At 42.4% G+C, this 17,937-nt stretch overlaps 2 protein-coding genes across 2 annotated transcripts in view; one reads left to right on the top strand and one right to left on the bottom strand.

Annotated features, from left to right (window-relative positions):
- Positions 1 to 17,937, bottom strand: part of esyt1a (extended synaptotagmin-like protein 1a) — a 349,848-nt gene that overhangs the window by 188,433 nt on the left and 143,478 nt on the right. The gene's annotated exons all lie outside the window — the stretch shown is intronic.
- The window catches only part of lrp1ab (low density lipoprotein receptor-related protein 1Ab), a 197,559-nt gene that overhangs the window by 148,425 nt on the left and 31,197 nt on the right, over positions 1 to 17,937 (top strand). The window contains exons 51-60 of the mRNA XM_084069511.1: positions 72 to 188; positions 785 to 913; positions 2,149 to 2,277; positions 3,478 to 3,618; positions 4,218 to 4,405; positions 10,410 to 10,593; positions 11,299 to 11,384; positions 11,484 to 11,603; positions 13,229 to 13,416; positions 15,098 to 15,303. Of these exons, the coding sequence (XP_083925637.1) occupies positions 72 to 188; positions 785 to 913; positions 2,149 to 2,277; positions 3,478 to 3,618; positions 4,218 to 4,405; positions 10,410 to 10,593; positions 11,299 to 11,384; positions 11,484 to 11,603; positions 13,229 to 13,416; positions 15,098 to 15,303 (1,488 nt within the window). The remainder of the gene's footprint in view (positions 1 to 71; positions 189 to 784; positions 914 to 2,148; positions 2,278 to 3,477; positions 3,619 to 4,217; positions 4,406 to 10,409; positions 10,594 to 11,298; positions 11,385 to 11,483; positions 11,604 to 13,228; positions 13,417 to 15,097; positions 15,304 to 17,937) is intronic.

Genomic DNA, 17,937 nt, shown 5'->3' with positions numbered 1-17,937 from the left:
TTATAAGGTAAATGGAGCCATAAATGAGACGTTTTTAAGCACACTCTCTCCCCCCTTGCTGTCGTTGGCAGACAAGTTCTGCACATCCACCCAGTTTGAGTGTGGGAACCACCGCTGCATCTCCAGCCACTGGGTGTGTGACGGCTCTGACGACTGTGGTGACGGCTCTGATGAGGACCAGAAGTGCAGTGAGTGGAACATCTTTTTCACGGCCCATCATCTCGTTTCCAACTCCATTCATTCACTAACTAAAGAACAGCAACTTACTTGTTGCTCTGCCAGACAGTGGAAATAACGCATGATCATTAATTAGGGCTGTGTTACGATTACAAATTTGAAGTTTGCGATTTAATTATCACTCAAATAATTGCGATAATTAATCGAACGTTATGAATAGAAATGACTTTTCTGTTTCTGTGTTTAGCTTTCCTAAACAAAAGTTGCACAGGGCAGATATGACACATTGCACATATTTAATTACTTTATACTTTAAAAAAAAACATTAATAGTGAAAATAGCCGATCTGCTATTTCCACTATTTTTGCCTTTTTTTGAAAATATGACATTTTTTTTACATGGAATTGATTATGACGATTATGCAAAAAATAATTGCGATTATATAAAATAATTGCGATTATATAAAATAATTGCGATTATATAAAATAATTGCGATTAGACGATTATGTAATAATTGTGACAGGCCTAATGATAATATCTCTGGCTTGGCTGTGTAATGTTGCGTAATTCCATTATTCAACTCATTCAACTGATCTGGTCGTCACAGAATCCAAGACGTGCAGTCCTGAGGCGTTCCAGTGTCCCGGGTCTCACATGTGCGTCCCCCAGCGCTGGAAGTGTGACGGAGACAAGGACTGTCCCGACGGGGCGGATGAGAGCGTCAAGGCTGGCTGCAGTGAGTGGAACAGTCATGAACCTAATTATAGCAGGGGTGGCACACGGGTCAAGTTCCTGTCCGCGCAGTCTGTAGCGCTGTCGCCTCACAGCTAGAAGGTCCTGGGTTCGATTCCCGCCGGGGACGCTGTGGGCGCTGGGGGGGCGTGTTCTCTCCGTCCGCGTCATCAGTGCCCATACCCTAGGTGGGGTTTGGCGAAAGGGCCTTTCTGTGTGGATTTTGCATGTTCGCCCCGTGTCTCCTAGGGTAGGTACCCTCACGAAAACATGCAGTAATCCTGGTCTCTATACTGCCTCCCCCTGGTCAGCCGGGGCGCCTGATGGAGGAGAAAGAAACTGGTTGGAATAACGTGTTCCTTCCACGCGCTACGTCTAACCAGGGAACCTCACCCCTGTTGGGTGATAAGAAGCGGCTTGCCAGCTCTCATGCATTGAATGAGGCATGAGCTCGGCTCTAGGCTCTCCCTAGGCTGGCAGAGGGAGTGTAGCGCCCAGGATTACATAGGCAATTGGCACTGATTGAAAAAATGTGTGAAAAAAATCGTGGGATAAAAAAAAAAGAGAGTAGGGTTTTGAATCTTCCGTGCCACCCTCTCTGGCGTGGCAGAGAGGGTGGAGAGGGCAATATTTGTCGCTGCAGCGGTGACTCCTATGCGTTGGGGTGGCACCTGTCAGAAGAGTTGGGTGGCCAAGTCCTCCCGATGGGGGGGGGGCTCCTCCCTGGCAGGTGAACCTGTAGGGGCAGCTGTGACACGGCTACACAGAAATGTGTGGGGAACTCGGAAATTGGCATAACGACTAACCCATTAAGACCATCTGAAAATGTTTTGAAGAAGAGAAGAATTTGTGTTAAAAAACACTTTCAAGATTTTCCAAAAAAAAAAATCAAAAATAGCAGATCTACAAGGTTGTAGCTTGAGCTTGTATATCTGCTATTTTTTAATAGCCACCGCTAAAATCTAAAATGGCACAGATGCTTTCCCGGTTTTAATGGGTTAAATTGGGAGAATTAAGGTGGGGGGAAGTGGGGGGGGGGACATTAGCCAAACAAAAACAAAAAATTATAGCAACAAAACAATGTGTATGTTCTTTCATTATGGAAATAATAAGCAACCCCTCCCCCCCGGTCGGAAATTGTGCAGGATTCAAAAAAAAAAATGGCAGCTCCCTTGTTGTTTCAGAAGCATCCTACAGTACGTAATGTATCCATTAACCCAGATTCTCTCCTCTCCTCAGTGTATACCAACAGCACGTGTGACTCAGAGAACGAGTTCATGTGTCAGAACAGACAGTGCATCCCCAAGCACTTCGTGTGCGATCACGACATCGACTGCTCCGACGGCTCAGACGAGTCTCCAGAGTGTGGTGAGTGGATATAGATATGATGATGATACTGATGATGCCTCGGAGGGGAGGCAGAAATGATTATGATGTATTTGTATATGTCCCAGTAGGTCATACATCCAGCTACCTGCTGTGTGAGAATGATGCCTAATCTAATGTATACTCTTGTCGTATGGTTATGTGTGTGTGTGGATGTACAATTTACAATTTAGGCATTTAGCAGACGCTCTTAACCCATTAATGAACGCATCTGTGTCACTTTTTGATTTGAGCTAAAAAGCATTACTTTACACTTTGGCTATTCAAAAATAGCAGATATACAAGCTCATAGCGCGGCACCGAGTGCCGCGCTATGAGCTTGTATATCTGCTATTTTTGAAAAATCTTGACAATTTGTGCAAATCTTTGAATAGATATTTTTTTAAGCGAACATTTGTAACTCAAATCTTTGCTTCTGGGGGGTCCCTGGAACAAAATATTTTGAGATGGGGGGTCCACGGCCAAATACATATACATTTTGGGGTCCTTGACATGAAAAAGTTTGAGAATCACTGACATAGTAGCATAAGTTTAAAAAAAAAAGAGTTAGGATTTAGAAGATATTTTGTAGAATCGGCCTCAGGTCTTAATGGGTTAATCCATAGCAATACATAGTACAATAGTAATACATCAAGTGCATAGGAATAGTAATCTAATAATTAAGTAATACATAAGTAAACCATTAATCTAATAATATATACAGTACGTAAACCAAGAACCCGTGTACTTACGACACAGACAACAGCAATAGTTTGCAAATAGCACAGCGGTACGATTATACAATGGTGCTAAAAGGATAACACAAAAAGCCCTAAGTGCTTGTTTCCATTGTGGTCCTGTGTATTCAATTCATCGAGACATTTAAAGACATACAATAATATACAAGACATCATCAACACTAGTAGCAATAAAACCTATATGTACATTAAATCTTTTTTTTTTGTGGGGGGGGGGGTCATTTCTGGTGTTAAGCTTAGACTTTACTAGGACCGGTTACAAATTGCAGACAGGTGCATTTTTATGTCCACACCACAACTATAAAGATGATATAGACGATATAGTTCCAGCGTAACAGTGCTTTCATTGCTTTGGTGTGTGGACAGACCTTTAAATCAGGCTTAATCGTCCAAATGCTATCTCTCCCCCCTCTCTCTCTCTCTCTCTCTCTCTGTCTCCTTGCAGAATACCCCACGTGCGGTCCAGAGATGTTCCGCTGTGCCAACGGCCGCTGTCTCAACCAGAAGAGCTGGGAGTGCGACGGAGAGTTTGACTGTCACGACCGCTCAGACGAGGCACCCAAGAACCCTCGCTGCACCGACTCAGGTCACCGCTACTGCAGTTTGCACTTTACTGACTGCACATTTACACTGTTAAATCCAATCCAGAGTGTTCGTTTAACCCATTGGTTCTCAAAGTGGGGTCCGGGGACCCCCAGGGGTACTTGAGGGAGTTCCAGGGGGTCCCCAGCTAAATGATAGATTAGGCACCAAATGGACCCTTATGGGTCTGTAACTCTGAGAGTGTACAAATGGAACCAAATGGACCCTAACGGGTCCATTTGGTTCCATTTGTACACTCTCAGAGTTAAATTGACATTGATTTTACAATATGAATTGGGGTCCCAGAGGTATAAATGCCATTAAATGGGTGTCCGTAGCCTAATGCATGTTAAACTGGGGGTCCTTGAAATTAAAATGGTTGAGAATCACTGCTAGAGAGCCATAAAAACCTTCTCTTATTGGGGTCCCTGGCTTATCTTTTCAAATGGGGATCCATGGGGTAATAAGCGTCTATTTGGGGGACCTTGACATGAAAAAGTTTGAGAACCACTGGTTTAACCTAGCCAAAAAAAGGCCATGGGGCAAATCCTCCACCCAAGGAGACGTCTTAACTTGCGCAACCATTTTCCTTTATAATTACAGAGAGGAAGTGCAATGAATCAGCCTTTATGTGCCGTAACGGGAAGTGTTTGAACGAGACGCTGCTGTGCGACCGCAATGATGACTGTGGCGACGGCTCTGATGAGCTCAACTGCTTCATCAACGAGTGTCTCAACAGCAAGCAGAGCGGCTGCTCGCAGCTCTGCGACGACCTCAAGATTGGATTCAAGGTCAGCTGTGTTTTAGATGTTGTTGTCGTTCGGTGGTGGAAAACAGTACTGCGTGTTGTACTGTTGTACTGTTGTAATGTACTGTAGAAATACTCTGTTGCAAGTAAAAGTCCGGTAATCAAAATGTATGTAAAAGTACAAAAGTATTGGCATCATAATATATACTTCAAGTCATTATGCAGAATGTCCCATTTCACAAGTTTTCAAATGTATAAAAATGTTTTGAAAATAGCTGATCTACAAGCTCACTTGTGCGCTTGTAGATCTGCTATTTTCAAATGGCCTAAATGTATATAGAGCTGAAGTGGTTAGTGTATGTTTGGTAGTAATAATCAAAATCTATAAAGTAACTAGTAACTAAAGTTGTCAATTAATTGTAGTAAAAGTATAATATTTGCCTCTGAGATGTAGTGGAGTAGAAGTAAGCACTGAAAATTGGAAATACTCCAGTAAAGTAAAAAAAAGACCTCAAAATAGTACTTGAGACATTTCTGTCTCATTAACCCTATATACTTCTTTCTCTAAGATCCCTCATGGGTCTATACTTGGTCCCCTCCCTTTCCCCCCTCCGTATCAAATCTCTTCGCCGAAAATAGCTGATCTACATGCTCACAACGCGTCGTGAGCATGGTCGATCGGCTATTTTTGCAGAATGTTTGCCTATTATGATATGCCCGCCCCAGAATATTGACGCTAGAGGGTTCCCGTGGTTAAAAGAAGCAGTGCTAATAAGGCTGCTGTTGCCGAGGTGGTCCATGTCCCCTCCAGAAGATTCCAGAAGATGTGTAGTCGGTTAGAGAGGAATGCATGACTTCATGTGCCAGTTGATGGTGTAGTCGTTAGGGCGCTCACCTTCCGTAGTTAAGACGTTCCCTTGCTAGACCGTTCCAATCCCACCCGAAGACCTGCTCTAGTGCCTAAGAAACATTATAGGCTGGTCATCATTCCAGTTTTAACCTATTAAGACCTGGAACGCATCTGTGTCATTTTTTTTATTTGAGCTAAAAAAGCATTATTTTACACTTTGGGCTATTCAAAAATAGCAGATCTACAAGCTCATAGCGCGGCACCGAGTGCCGCGCTACGAGCTTGTAGATATGCTATTTTTGAAAAAACGAGAAAATTTGTACAAATCTTTGAATATATATATTCTTATAGCGAACGTTTGTAACTCAAATCTTTGCTTCTGGGGGTCCCTTGAACCAAATATTTTGAGATGGGGTTCGGCGGCCACATACATATAGTTTTGGGGGTCCTTGACAGGAGAAAGATTGAGCACCAACTGATATAGAAACATACGTTTTTCAGAATACTGTTGCGATTTAGGAGATTTATGTAGAATGGGCTTCAAGTCTTAATGGGTTAAGGCGAGGCTCTGTAGGAGGTGAGCCATCTGGAAGAGGGGGTCTGTCTATGAGTGCGTGGGCTTTTCTGGGGCTAATCTCGCAAACCGCTGGAATGAACAGCATGCTGCCAGAAGGTCCATGCATTTCTTGTCCATGTTTCCTTTAAAAAAAAAAAAACATATACATATTTTACTTACATTTAATGCTCAAAGTCAATGATGGTTTATATCAAATTTATAGCTCATTTATTAGCCCAAATATGGAGCTACGTATGGTATGTCATACTGTAGACCATAGTCTGAACACATGAACTCCACATGAGAGCCACACCATTATTAGACCTTGTTTTGTTTCTGTATGTCCTGTAACAGTATCCTAAGCAAACATCTTTTTCTCCGGTTGTCTATTACCGGATTAAGCCTTTAAGACCTGGAACGCATCTGTGTCATTTTTAGCGGTGCCAGCCGCTCTACATTTGACCGCGTCCGTCCGTATGTCCGTATGTCCGTTTGTCCGTTTGAGCACGGGCTTTAAACAGCTATAACTCCAGTTCGCAGCATGCCAGCAAGTCCAAATTTGGTATGTGGACTTAGACCACCAATAGGGACGAGCATTGACTGCTGAAGCCCCGCTCCGCCCTATTATAGCGCCACCAGGAGGCCACTGGCTTTAAACAGCTATAACTCCAGTTTGCAGCATGTCACCAAGTCCAAATTTGGTATGTGGACTTACACCACCAAGAGGGACGAGCATTAATTGCTGAAGCCCCGCCCCGCCCTATTATAGTGCCACCAGGAGGCCACTCATCAAAGGCACCGCTTCCTTCACACAGGGTGTGATTTTTTTATTTGAGCTAACAAAGCATTATTTTACACTTTGGCTATTCAAAAATAGCAGATATACAAGCTCATAGCGCGGCACCGAGTGCCGCACTACGAGCTTGTAGATCTGCTATTTTTGAGAAATAGTGAAAATGTGTGCAAATCTTTGAATATATGTATTATTTTAAAGCATTTTTTTTTTACTCCAGTCTTTGCTTTTGAGAACCACTGATATAGAAAACTGTAGAAAACTGTTGGTATTTAGAAGACATTTGTAAAATCGGCTTCAGGTCTTAATGGGTTAAATGGCAAAAGCAGTTATGTTACATAGACACAGACACTGACAGGCATTCCTGACCCCAGCTTCAATTGTTTGGCGGCACATTTTTTATCAATGGTGAGTTTAAGGAGGTTCTGAGAGAAAGGGTTTTTCGTGAACCCACAGCTCTGAGGCATGTGGTTATGTAAGACAATTAAAGCCATGTGTTTTGGGTCTCATTCTTGAATGTAGGAGGCCAGTCTCAGAACAGTCTGAACTCTCCGTGAACCTGTGCTGTTATCGCTGTGCTTAGGACTTCATTTCAAAAGAGAAAGGGAGGACCTTGAATCTGTGCTGCGAAGGCTCCTGCACACCTTATGTCTGATTTATACTTTGGTTGCATGGACATAATACAGTATGTGTATGCGCTGCAATGGCCACTGGGATTGTAGGTCAACGTCACTCCGATATTGGCAGGGGCTCCTTGCCATAACTCCACTGCAAGAACAATACCTAAGCTGACTTTCTTTTTCTTTTTTTATCATTACTGTTACTATCTATTCTAAGGTATATTTTGTTGTGAAAACCCTTTTTTTTAATTTCACCAAGTATCCTGTATCATACAATTCAATTCCAATTCAAAGGAGCTTTATTGGCATGAGAAAACCCTTATGGGGCTGTAACTCTGAGAGTGTACAAATGGAACCAAATGGACCTTAACGGGTCCATTTGGTTCCATTTGTACACTCTCAGAGTTAAATTAACATTGATTTTATAATATAAATTGGGGTCCCAGAGATAGAAATGCGGGTAGAAATGGGGGTCCGTAGCCTAATGCATGTTAAACTGGGGGTCCTTGACATTAAAATGGTTGAGAATCACTGCTAGAGCCGTAAAAATCGTCTCTTATTGGGGGTCCCTGGCATATCTTTTCAAATGGGGTCCCTGGGCTAGTGTCAATTTGGGGGTCCTTGACGCAAAAATGGTTGAAAACAGCTGGTATACATTGCCAAAGCATGTATCAAAATATAATACCAGTTGAAAATGGGGAAAGTATATACAGTTGGATGGGGTACCGCTTTGTGTAAACAAAGCTATGTCTCATTGCGTCGTTATATACTGTACATGTTATATGTACAGGGTATAAAGCTTTTTGAGACAAATAGCAGCAATCTTTTGCAGTCACTTTGGGACAAATAGCAGCATTTCTTCTCAAAATGATTTAAATAGCATACAAAAAAAAGCCTCAGTTTTAAAATGCGTTTAAAGGTAGCAGCTCTGTTTATATGGGCAGTAGGTCTAGAGGTCTACTCGGGACACTCATATGGCTTTGTAATAAACCAAACCACTTGAAATGAAGTGGAGTTGTGATGATTTGAATAGTGGAGCAGCAGCCAACGCAGCATCTACATGTATACCGTATATCCATGGTTAGTTGCGTGCCGGTGTTCCGCACCGAAAAAACTAAATCTACAAGCTCACAGCCGCCGTCGCTGCGATGTGTTGTTGTGAGCTTGTGTTGTTGTGTTGTTGTGAGCTTGTAGAGTTGCTTGTTTTGTTGTGGCAACACCAAAGCACGACTACAGTAAGCATAAATCAGCCTTTATGTGTCTTGTAGACAGGTGCGTAGGAGCTTAATGTCCGTAGGCGAGAGAAGAATAGACACTGTATTTGTACAAAATGTTTCCGTTCTTAGACATCCTTTGGGTAAACAAAAATACATCTTTTTTTTTTTAATGTGGTGAAGGTCTAAAGACCGAAACTTTGTTTTGCGGCTGTGTGTGGGAGTCCTCGTAAGGATCAGTGATCTGGTTACGGGGATGTGGGAACGGTTGAGACTTCTGGGGAAATGAGTTTTGTGTCAACCTGATCTATATCCTCCAAAATGATGTGCCACGGTGTTGCTTTCATCCAAATACACACAGTAAAGCCTTAGCTTCCCTATTCTGGGGGCAAACATTCTGCACAAATAGCAAATCTGCAAGCTTACAGTGTGTCGCTTGAGCTTGTTGATTGGCTATTTTCAGCGAAGAGATTTGGTGTAGAGGGAAAAAGGAGGGGTCCCTGGGGGGGGACTCTGGTCAATGAGATATTTAAGTGGTTTTCTCTGCAATGTTAAAATGACCCATAAGCTGTGTACTGTATTTTCAAACATTTTACTACGTTTGCTTTTGGTGCTTTAAGTATATTTTGAAGCCAATACTTTAGTACTTTTACTCAAGTAACATTTTGAACACAGGCCTTTTACTTGTAACAGAGTATTTTTATATTGTTGGTATTGCTACTTTTACTTAACCCATTAAGACCGGGGACGCATCTGTGTCATTTTAAGATTTCTTTGGCTATTCAAAAATAGCAGATATACAAGCTCATAGCGCGGCACCGAGTGCCGCGCTATGAGCTTGTAGATCTGCTATTTTTGAAAAATCTTGAAAACATTTTTTTTAAATTTATGATTTCGATTTTTTTAAAGAATCGCCTCAGGTCTTATTGGGTTAAGTAAAATATCTGAGTACTTCTTCCACCACGGGTGTATGTGACGCGTGTGTACCACGGTGTCATTCAATACATCAGCATTAAGTTAAGCTACTATGCACAAGGCGAAGTGTCGGCTCAAATAATTGGGCGAGTAGTTATTATGAGAGCAGCCAACAGATTATGGCTTGTAATCAAAGAGAGCTGTTAATGTGTCCTGTGGAAAGATGAAGTGCATTCCATCTGGCTTTCCACACTTTTTGATCTCACGTGACGTTTATTCACTTGTAAACGCTTAAGCCAACTCAATCAATCAGATTAACGGCTATTTACAGAGTATTTGTGTTGGGCTGACGCTTGACTTCATAGCTGTTTCAAGATAAACTATCCTAGTTAAGTTTGAGTCCAATCCGCTATATATATATTGAATGGGCGTGGGGATCTGTGTTTTTGGTGGTGCAGGGAAAAGCAGAATTTCTGTTCTTTAACCCATTAAGACCTGAGGCGATTCTTAACACATGGGGTGCCAGGTTTTTTTAAAAACAGAGTACACTGAGTGCCAGGATTTTTAACCATTTTTTAGGAGCCGAGATACAGGCTTTTGAAGTCCTAAGTTAACCAGGAAGTGGATTGGAGTCTAAATCTTCGGAAAATGATATCTCCTGGTGCTGTGAAGGAAAAAAAAAAAAAAATTGTAATTTTTTTTTTTTTTCAAAAAACGTATACTGTATATATGGTTTTGGCACTCCGTGGTTGTATTCCCAAAACCGTATATATACGGTTTTGGCACCCAACGTGTTAAAAAAAATCTAAATCCTTACAGTTTTTTGAAAATAATGTAAAAAAAAAAAATCACTATTTTTCAAAAATAGCAGATCTACAAGCTCATAGCGCGGCACTCGGTGCCGCGCTATGAGCTTGTAGATCTGCTATTTTTGAATAGCCAAAGAAACCTAAAGTGACACAGATGAGTTCCAGGTCTTAATGGCTTAAAAAGTTTGGAGGTAGGCGGCTGTTGGAGACGGGTGTCAGAAGCAGAACTCGGAGTTCTCTGACTCAAATAAGTTGTGAGAAAAGCTTCTCTGTGCTCTTGGGCCCTACAGTGCAGGTGTCACCCCGGCTTCCAGCTGAAGAGGGACGGGAAGACGTGCGTGGACGTAGACGAGTGCACCACCAGCTACCCCTGCACTCAGCGCTGTATCAACACGCATGGAAGCTTCCACTGTCTCTGCGTGGACGGCTTTGAACTCAACCCCAATGACCCCACCGTCTGCAAGTCAACATCTGGTGAGGCACACATCTGTGTGTGTGTGTGTGTGTGTGTGTGGGTGTGCGCGCATTCCTGTCGAAGGCATTTTGGGACACGTTATGGACATAAAACCGGTTTGAATAAGATGTTTCGTAAGGTTAACCATATAAGCCCTTTATACTTTGTTATGCTGTATGATGCTCACGTAGATCTGCTACTGTATGTTTGAAAACTTTTGAAAATCTTGTTGTTGTTTGCCTATAATGATAAAAAATGACTCAAGGTCAAAAATGACGCCAGGTTGAAAGTGGATAATATAATTGATATGGTTGGGCATATACAGTGTCTGTTAAAGGGATAGTTCACCCCAAAAAATCGATTTGTCACCCCATGGAGACTTGAATTCATGGATATTTTTTAGTTTTTGCCACATTCCTAAGCCAATAATTTCATGACCAGCGGACCGGTAGGAAGTGGTTCCGGTAGGAGACACAAAGGAGACTTTGTGTGTCCTACCGTAACCGCTGCCGGTCATCAAATGATTGGCTTTGGAATGCGACAAAAACTATATCCATGAATTCAAGTCTCCATGGGGTGACTAATCAATAGAAAAAAAGTCATTTTGGGGGTGAACTACCCCTTTAAGGTTAGGGTTTGATCGGGTAAAACCAATGTTTGTGTTGGCTATGTGTTTATGTGTGCATGTTTTGATGACTGGTATTGCCCTCTGTCTTTGATTGTAGAGGAGGAGCCATACCTGATCTTTGCCAACCGTTACTACCTGAGAAAACTCAACCTGGACGGTTCCAACTACACTCTGATCAAACAGGTAAAGAATAAGTATCATGCATATATCAACCAGGTAAAAAAAAGCATCTCTGCGTTGTAGGTTTATGAATTGCCTCTCATCTATCTGCTTGTTGTCCAGGGTCTGAACAATGCAGTGGCGCTGGACTTCCACTATGCAGAGTCCATGATCTACTGGACAGACGTGACCACTCAGGGCAGCATGATCCGTCGCATGCACATGAACGGCAGCAACGTGGAGGTCAGCAGACGGACAAAGCTTCCTTTTTTTGCATCACTGTCTGCTCGGGACACACAATGCCACACATGTGACAAAGTTGTTGTTTTGATGCAATACCAGTCGCTCTTTATAAAGCAGTAGTATAGCACCACATGTGGAACATTTCAGCCTCTAGTTTGAGGGTAGAATAGGTAAAGCTGCCACTAAAGAGGTTGCCATAACCCATTAAGACCTGAGACCGATTCTACAAATGCCTTCTAAATCGGAAGTTTTTTTCGTAATTCAAAATGATTCAACATTTTTCAAACGCTTTCAAGATTAAAAAATAAATAAAATAATAGCAGATGTACAAGCTCGCAGCTATTTTTGAATAGCCAACACTAACATCTAAAATGACACAGATGCTTTCCTGTTTTTAATGGGTTAATGCAGGGGTCTTCAACAGGGGGTCCAGGACCCCTAGGGGGTCCTCAGAGCTACTATAGGGGGTCCGCCAAATCTTTGCTTGATAGGATTTAGATTTATTTTTTACATTAATGTATTTATTTTTTACATTAACCACTTGAACCCTAAAATTCCTTTTCTGAGGGGAACATTAGCCGAAAATAGCAGATCTACAAGCTCTCAACGCCTCGCGCTGCGAGGCGTTGAGAGCTTGTAGATCGGCTATTTTTGGCAAAGAGGCTATAGGTGTAGAGGGAAAAAATAGCAGACTAAGTAAAAGAAAAACTTTAATCTGAAACACAATTGTATACAATATAGAGGGGGTCCCTGCTTCATCTCTCTCTTAGCTAGGGGTCCTTGGCCTGAAAACGTTGAAGACCCCTGGGTTAATGAAAAGAGGCAATCCTCCACAACAACACTGGATTTTATTACTGAGCTCAGTCGACGTGGTGAAGGAAAAAGATGAGATGTGATATTTGTTTGCCGGTTAGATATGACCGTCATTAGTCAAACTGTGCACATCAGTGCATTATTGCCGACACACCCACCTCCGGAACACCACATACAGTACAGTACAGTACACACAGCCACAGTTTAGATTCACTGATGGGATACTTTGTTAGCGCTGGCATGGAAGTCAGAGAACCCTGTGCAGGGTGGTTATCGGCCAAATGTGCCGGCTAGCTCGCCGCCCTCAAACCTAGAAGCCATCGATCGAAAATGTATCTGCAAATATAAAATGTTTTGATCGGACAGTCTTCTTAAATCCTAATAGTTTTCTGAAAAGCTTATGTTGCTGTATCAGTGGTTCTCAAACTTTTTCATGTCAAGGATCTCCCAAAATTACATTTGGCCACTGACCCCCCATCTCAAAATATTTTGATACAGAGACCCCAGAAGCAAAGATTTGAGTTACAAATGTTTGCGTAGAAAAAAAAAAAAAAGAAAAAAAAAAAAAAAAAAAAATATATATATATATATATATATATATATTCAAAGACTTGCACAAATTTCAAGATTTTTCTAAAATATCAGATCTACAAGCTCATAGCGCGTCACTTCGTGCTGCGCTATGAGCTTGTATATCTGCCATTTTTGAATAGCCAATGTATACAATTATGGTTAAAGTGGTTACACAGATGCTTTCTCGGTTTTAATGGCTTTAATTAATACATGAGTGTGTGATTGACCTATTCTGGCAGGTGCTGCACAGAACCTCCCTCAGCAACCCCGATGGCGTGGCCGTGGACTGGGTGGGGGGGAACCTGTACTGGTGTGATAAGGGCAGAGACACCATCGAGGTGTCCAAGCTCAACGGCGCCTACCGGACGGTCCTGGTCAACACCGGTCTGAGGGAACCACGCGCTGTGGCCGTGGACGTACGATATGGGTGAGAAACTCTCGACACGGTTCATTTTAGCTTACACAGGGTGTGTATAACCTGTGTGGTGTATATTTGTACCATGATGGTTTGGGTGTTTTTCAGTAGTTTTTCCAAGTAAGTCAGGAATTCTTTAAATAGAATTGAAGAACCTACAATCCTCATCATCATACTATAAAATGAGAAAACCTCTGCCTGTCCTTCCTTCCGTCTATCATCATCAATTTTTATCCTCAGTGGGTTGATAACTCGATCTGAACTTGCACATTGGCATTGACCATGTCCATTGGCATATGCAGGGAGTAAGAAAGCCAATTCTTCACTTTTCCCACATTTAAGCTATTTATTAGCATTTATGTGAACTCTCACTCTATTAAGACTGCTGTGGGTGGTCCAGGCAAACTAGCTAATTTTGGACCTAAAAATGTAAGTATTGTAATTGTAACACTTTTTCTGTTCACAGACCATTTCTATGAAGTCACCAGAACAACATACTAAAAGTACTAAGAAATCCTAGTTGGAAATATGTTTAATTGGCATCAATCCAAAATGTCAAAAAGCCATATAAAATATCAATCTCAGACGAATGAAAATTGGACTTCATCATTCATCATTTTATATGACTTTTTGACCAAAATTGGTGGCCCCTTTGGGATTGATGCCAATTAAACATATTTCCGCAACTAGGATTTCTTAGGACTTTTAGTATGTTGTTCTTGACACCTCATAGAAATGATGTATGGTGAAAAAGATTATGTTACAATTTGTTGTGAAACATTGGTTTGCCTGTACTAGGGAGCAACTCAAGGGAGCCGTGCCAGCGTTAATTGATCGGCAGATGTTTCCAATTGTCTTAATTGTGCTCTGTACCTGGGCTCAGGGCCATAGACATAAATACGTAGAGTAGACTTCTCATTGGCCGCTGGGACACACGTCTGTGCCACTCCCATATTATGTAGGACAGCTTGCCATAACTCGACTGCAAGGAATATGTCTGAGTTATATACAGTATCGTTGCTGTCGGGCATAAACCAGCCATCTCCATTTTTCAACTTTTTTATTTAAAAAAAAATCTGTGCTATTGAACACATTCAAGTATCTGACAATGTATAAAGTCACCATAACAACTTTGATGAGGCAGTATTGTGTTTTTTTTATTTCCTGAAAAGTTAATATTTTGGACATAGCTGGTTTCTGCCCAACAGCAGAGATATCTAGATATAGTACCTGAGACGGAAACCCTTTTCTGTTTTATAACCGTTAGCCTACTGTTACTTTCTATGTAAGTTAAGGCGTTTTGGTATGAAAACCCAACATTTTTTATTCAACCATTGAAATATCCTCATAACATAACTACATGTCTGATATTTGTAACAAACCAAACCGTGTGAAGAATATGTTGAGAATGCAGCGAGTTATAATGATTGGAATTGTGGAAAGACCTCCTGCTTCAATCGTCTCTGTGCATAAGTGTAGTCGCACGTTTTCAGAAGGTGGCATACCCATTTCCTGTTCTAGTTTATATTCCCATACCTTCGTTTGATTTGAACCAGATACACATATGACGCCTTCAAGTTCAAGTCTGCTGCTGAGCCAAAATGAACTGGAAAAAAATGAGGCTCCAGTACGCTTATGTCAGAGCCTATAGACATTACAGTTAATAACACAGTCTTCCACCCTTGGCCGTTAGGTACCTGTACTGGTCGGACTGGGGAGACAACCCCCACATTGGTAGGATAGGGATGGACGGAACCAACAGGAGCGCCATTGTAGACGACAAGATCACCTGGCCCAACGGCCTGACTCTGGACTTCATCAATGACCGCATCTACTGGGCCGACGCCAGGGAGGACTACATCGAGTTCGCTAGCCTGGATGGAACCAACAGACACACAGGTAATGGCCAATCTGTGCAAACACACACTACCGATTATTCTTACTGGATTAAATAAAGGAACAGTTTAGGTTTTTTTTTCTCAGTAAAACAGTACTGTACTGAAATTACTTGCACAGTGTCATACACTTGCTCAATATTTACCGGTAGTTACAGTTTGGTCAAGTTTTTTTTTATACATTTTGGCCCCATGAAGCTCATTCATTGTTTGATTGTCACCATATGCCTGAGGAAGGCCTTTGACCTGTCTGTGCCACCCGGCACTGCACACCCCTGAGTCATAGTGCATTGGTTCTCAAAGTGAACCAATGCAACCAATGCAGTGGGGTCCGGGGACCCCCAGGGGTACTTGAGGGGGTTCCAGGGGGTCCCCAGCTAAATGATGGACAGGAACCAAATGGACCCTTATGGGTCTGTAACTCTGAGAGTGTACAAATGGAACCAAATGGACCCTAACGGGTCCATTTGGTTCCATTTGTACACTCTCAGAGTTAAATTAACATTGAATTTACAATATGAATTGGGGTCCCAGAGACATACATGCCATTAAATGGGGGTCCGTACCCTTATGCATGTCAAACTGGGGGTCCTTGAAATGAAAATGGTTGAGAATCACTGCTAGAGCCATAAAACTCTTCTCTTATGGGGGTCCCTGGCATGTCTTTTCAAATGGGGGTCCGCGGGCATGTAAGTCTCAATTTGGGGGTCCTTGCCATGAAAAAGTTTGAGAACCACTGTCATAGTGGACACACACAACAGGTTTGAGGTTGTTCAGCTCAGACAGACACACAGGTTTCGTGAATTAATAGATGGAAGATAGATATAACTCTGTAAAACATATTTGCTAGTTTTTTTTTGGGATTGTTTTACTTGACCTGTGCACCTAGACTGTCACCAAGACTTTAATTCAACACTTTTGGTTATGTAAAACAGAAGACATGCGTACTATATTAGACCAACAGAAATGGCTCATATTTACGCTCTCCGAGTTAAATGAACACGGCGGTGTAGCACTTTACACACACTTTGTATGAGAGCCATGGAGCATACGCAAGCAGGTCAGCTGGTTGCTGGGGAGAGTCATACAGCCCGGACCCAGGGGACAGGCAGCCTGAATAGGGTGGATTATTCTGACCACCAAGGGCTCCAGCATGCATGACGTCTGAATAGTGCTCCCTTGTTAGCATGCTCGCTACAATAGCTGATATTGTCAGCCAACCAGGCGTGCAAGGGAATGCACGAGTGCAGGGGAGGTCTCTATTGAAATTCCCCCACATTTGCTAAACTCCATTTAACACACAAGCGTTGCCTTGCACAATGCATGCCCTGAGGATTGTCATGCCCGACAACAACTATGGCGTCATGTCACTTCCTTGGCGGTCCAGAATTTGCATAGTGTAAAATGTTTGCCAGGGTGGGTGGGTGCGCTGGGAGGGAGGGGGGGGGGGGGGGGGGGGGGTATACAGTCTGGTAGAGCTGATCGTGAGGAAGAATTGTTTCGTTTTAAAGAACTTCTGCTGACATGCAATATGCATAAAAGGTACAATCACACAACTATTTTTATTTTGCAATCACATGTTCAGGTGACATTCACTTTACAAGTAATCGTAGAGCATTTCATAAAACTGATGGATTTTATGAGAAATGTCGGTCATAACATCACAAAACATCAAACAGATTCCTGGTTATCTTGTGTTACTTTGTGATGTTGGCTCACCTGCAGCGGGGGGGTCCTCTTTGTTTGCTGAACGAGACTTGGCCTGTTTGAGTTCAGATAAGAGCAGATCACAGGGCATCGGCCTCCAATCTGACTGACATCTCATCTCAGCTCCAGTCTAGAGTTTTGAAAACTCTACATGCTAAAGTTGATTAACGGAGAAAACCACGTACAGTAGCACTGATTATTCCCAACATGGCACTGATATGCTCCAGGCAGGGCTAACCCAAGGTCACCTAATGGGTAGTCTCGCGTAGCCAGACAACTATTCCACAATCTCCGAATGCTATATAGAGTCCTACACCTCCCGAAACTACACCTCCGAGAGAGGAAGTCATCTGTTCGTCATTTCCGTTCACGAAAATATATCTTAAAAGATCTGTTATTTCCGGGCGTGCGACACAAGCGTGCAACTAAGTTAAGCTGAATTAAGTGCTACCCCCCCCCTTTCATACGTGTGGAAGTGCATCCATGCACGTGTGTGGCCTACTGCGTTTTACAACAGAACCAAGCTAATGGCGTGTTTCCATACCAGCCTGTCCCAGTCCCAGATACTGAGAGCAAACACAAGGAGTGTAATGACAAATATACGGGAGCGGAATTAGAGTGCAATTACAGTGTAAACCCTAATGAAGCATGGAAGCAATTACATGATACAGAGACACACTGTAGGGTAGCCCTTGCAGAGGTACTGTACACGTATCGTACACGTATCTCAACTTCAACAGTTGATTTGTGATTCCATTAGCGGCACAAGATTTTTATTTGGCCGGTGGTATAACCCGGAAACCTCACCTCAGTTTGACGCACCTCTTCTTCAGACTTTACCTCACCTCCCTAGGACTCCTCCCTCCTTGTATCTCCTTGTCACCTTTTGATAGATGCTAGTTATACTACGAAGATAAGGTTACTTCTTATC

The sequence above is a fragment of the Gymnoscopelus microlampas genome (assembly GCF_963454915.1).
Source record: "Gymnoscopelus microlampas genome assembly, chromosome: 10".
In the NCBI taxonomy this organism is placed as follows: domain Eukaryota; kingdom Metazoa; phylum Chordata; class Actinopteri; order Myctophiformes; family Myctophidae; genus Gymnoscopelus; species Gymnoscopelus microlampas.
This window is presented reverse-complemented; position numbering and strand designations above follow the sequence as displayed.